Source organism: Astatotilapia calliptera, chromosome 2 (assembly GCF_964374335.1).
Source record: "Astatotilapia calliptera chromosome 2, fAstCal68.1, whole genome shotgun sequence".
Taxonomy (NCBI): Eukaryota; Metazoa; Chordata; class Actinopteri; order Cichliformes; family Cichlidae; genus Astatotilapia; species Astatotilapia calliptera.
Genome location: NC_137423.1, coordinates 12,142,029 through 12,145,138, shown reverse-complemented (window position 1 = coordinate 12,145,138; position 3,110 = coordinate 12,142,029). Strand labels below are relative to the sequence as shown.

Here is a 3,110-nt window from a genome sequence, read left to right as displayed (position 1 = left end):
TTTTGGATAACTACAAAATGCCAGCAATGTACTGTACATGCAGCATACTTTTACACTATTGTAATCCAAGAAACAAAATCACCACATTTTTACCAGATACATTTTTCAGATATAAAACAGTGAATCAAAAGTAGAACATGTACTTTTACAAATTGTGTCTAGTAAAACTTCACATTGTTAAAAACTTCCCACTCACAATCAGAAATGTAACAATTGTTTCAAAAACATAACATCTGTAGAGTATGTAACATGGTATACCTTTATCACTTCGTCTCAAACAAGAGGGGTAGGACTAGATCCACTCATGGTCAGCAATGTCTGAGATGAGAGTGAGGACTCTGGGATTGACCGAGAACACTTTTTTCTTCTTGGATTCAACCTTGGTGCCTCTCTCAGGATTTATGGAAAAGAAACACCTTCATGAAAAAAGGGCAAGAGAGATTGAGGAAATTAACAACCTGAGGTGGGATATCAAATGGCCAAGTTTGATAAGCACAAAAATAAATCCATAATAAAAGAAATTTTACCGTTGAAGGAACTCCAGTATTGATCGTAGTTCCACAGGGTAGTGTATGTTAAAGCAGTAGTAACTGCCAAACATTAGGCAGATAGCAGAGGTGAAGGTTGTGATGCGGTCGTTGACAATCTTCTTGTCAATGCTCAACATGAATGTCTCAGCAGCGAAGCAGGAGGAACCTGAGAATTAACACAACAACAACAACAAATTAAAAACTTTAATAACAAGAGCTTTAATGTCAGTCATATATACAAATACAGAGATACTTGTTACATGGATCATAGGATGAGTTATATTACTAGTTGAACTTATATGGTTGTGTTATCCAGTGTATCAGTGTGGAAGCAACAGAACATGAAACTAAACAAGCCAAGAGTACAAGAACGTGGCAGTTACAACAGAAAAAAAAAAGTTGAATTTTGTACTTTCGGCTTACCGCAAACAATGATGACGGGTGTTGGTGGCACTTTCTCCATCTGAACATCTTCTGCAAGGCTTGTCATCTCAACGCAGTGGAACAGAAGCTCTCCCTTCTCGTCAAAATGAGCCAGTAAAAGAAACATCATCTCAATGACTTCTTGCAAGCAACCACTGGACTGCCCTCTTTCAGTCTGAAGTTTGAGAACAGCATTCAGGACTTGCTTGTGCTTTTGTGCATCAACATATTTGAGGAACTTTAACAGACGTGCACCCTTTTTGTCCACATTGGCAAGGAAGGTCTCCATCAGATTCACATCAGTCAGTTCTTGGAAATGTGCGGTCATACCAACTTCATTGAAGAGAAAGGGCCATTCCTGGCATAGTTTCTGGATGCTTGCCCCTTTGTTGATGTCTTTACGCTGCGTGTAATAGGTGCACTTGACTAGTTCTTTCACAACATCTGTACTGTAGTTATTCTTTTTAAACAGCTTCTTCATTTCTTCTTTTTTTTCAAGCTGACTCTCCACAGTCTCAGAGAGTGGCAAATGCTTTGGCTCCCAGCTAATACAGCCATATGTGTCTTGAACCCTTGCTTTTTGTTCAGCTGGTATTTCATCTGTGTCGTTGTCGTCATCTGATATTGCTTTGCGTTTTTTTACCTTTGGTGTGTCAGGTCGCTTGACATTTTCAACTCTTGCCTGAAGTTGCTTTACAAGAGAATGATATCCAGGTCCAATAACATCACCATCAATCACATCTTGAAGAGACTTGGGATACTTGGCCACCATCCTTTTTGCTATCTCTGTAGTATTGTGTTTGGTTGGATTCTTACAAGTCTTCATCATTTCAGAGACCACAATCCTTATCATTTCTCGTCTTTGTCTTGCGCTTGGTCTTTTCTGTCTTTCCAAGTTCTGCACCAACTCCTCAGGGAGCCTCTGCCATGGTATCTCAAATCTCTCTACCCAGTTTGGTAGTAATGGTGTACAGATTCCTGAAAGTGATGAAGTAGTGGTGGATGATGTTGGTGAAGAAGAAATTGAAGGTGGAGAAAGAAGGACATCCACTGGAGAGGAATGTACAGCGATTGGTGTCGAAGTGCCAGAGACTTTAAAAGTACATAAAAAAAGAGATATGAAAGCATTAGATCATGTTTTCTGTTATGTTAAATTCTGCACTGCATAGATACATTTTGAGATATTAAGGTTACACAGCGTGGTCAAAACTTAATAATGCAATTTGTCTGATAGATTGCATTTCGAAACTCAAAGTGTATTAAATTTCCCCACAAAGCATCCAAGTTTTATTTACACAGAAAGCATGGTTAAATAATGATGGCCACATCAGACTCAGGAACACTCATATTCTAAGTATTTCTAACTTCAACAGCCCTCTGTGCGTTTGGTGTGGTGACAATGTTTTACACTTACCATTTTGGGTCCAGGCAGCCACTAGTCTTCTAGCTTGTATGGGCTTGAGCACTGGCAGCAGGTCATTTTCTGTAATGTACTTTAAATCATCTGTGGTTTCTGCACCAAGTGTTGTCAAAGTATCTTCTACTGACTTGAGAAGTTGATCAGGAAGGTCCGGAAGCACTCCTGCTATTGCATCCCCTATGTTCTTTAAGATAAGCACCTGCGATTCAGCCATATCTGTTAAGACACACATACAAAGAGTTTGGCTCTGGCCCATGATGTCATATTCAGTCTGACAAGACGCTGTGCTTCAGTGGAACAATCTGGTGTCCGTTTTTCACGTAAGATGATAACGGCCACAAGTCAATCAGTTCAGTGATGAGTCTGCACTCTAATCTCCCAGTGTCATTTTTTACAGAGTACATGTGGTAGCAAGAAAGAAATTCTGCATCATAAACTCTCATGAGAAAATGAAGAGCAGACTCATCTTTAATAAGAATGAGGAGAAGTTCACCAAACTCCATTGACTGATCAAACTTAGTGACAATAAAGTGACCCTTTCTGTAATTAAGCCCATTATACTGAACAGCAACTGGAATCTTTGTATTGCTTTCAGTAAAGCCAAAATGTAGGACTGCGTCTTTAACTTGCTCACTGTAAAGCTCTGAGTAAAATGGTGAGCAATCTTTTATTTGCAATGCTGGAGGACTCACTGACCCAGCAGAAAGGAAGGCCTGAAACATCTGATGTCTCTCTGA

General features: G+C 39.5%; 1 protein-coding gene across 1 annotated transcript; it reads right to left on the bottom strand.

Moving 5' to 3' along the window:
• Positions 1 to 292: 292 nt before the first annotated feature.
• LOC113028913 (uncharacterized) lies at positions 293 to 1,834 on the bottom strand. The gene is made up of 3 exons (XM_026179387.2): positions 954 to 1,834; positions 528 to 696; positions 293 to 416 (listed from the first exon to the last, which is right to left on the bottom strand). The coding sequence occupies exons 1-3, from the start codon at positions 1,804 to 1,806 to the stop codon at positions 293 to 295; spliced, it is 1,146 nt and encodes a 381-aa protein (XP_026035172.2). The 5' UTR covers positions 1,807 to 1,834.
• Between the last annotated feature and the right edge of the window lie 1,276 nt (positions 1,835 to 3,110).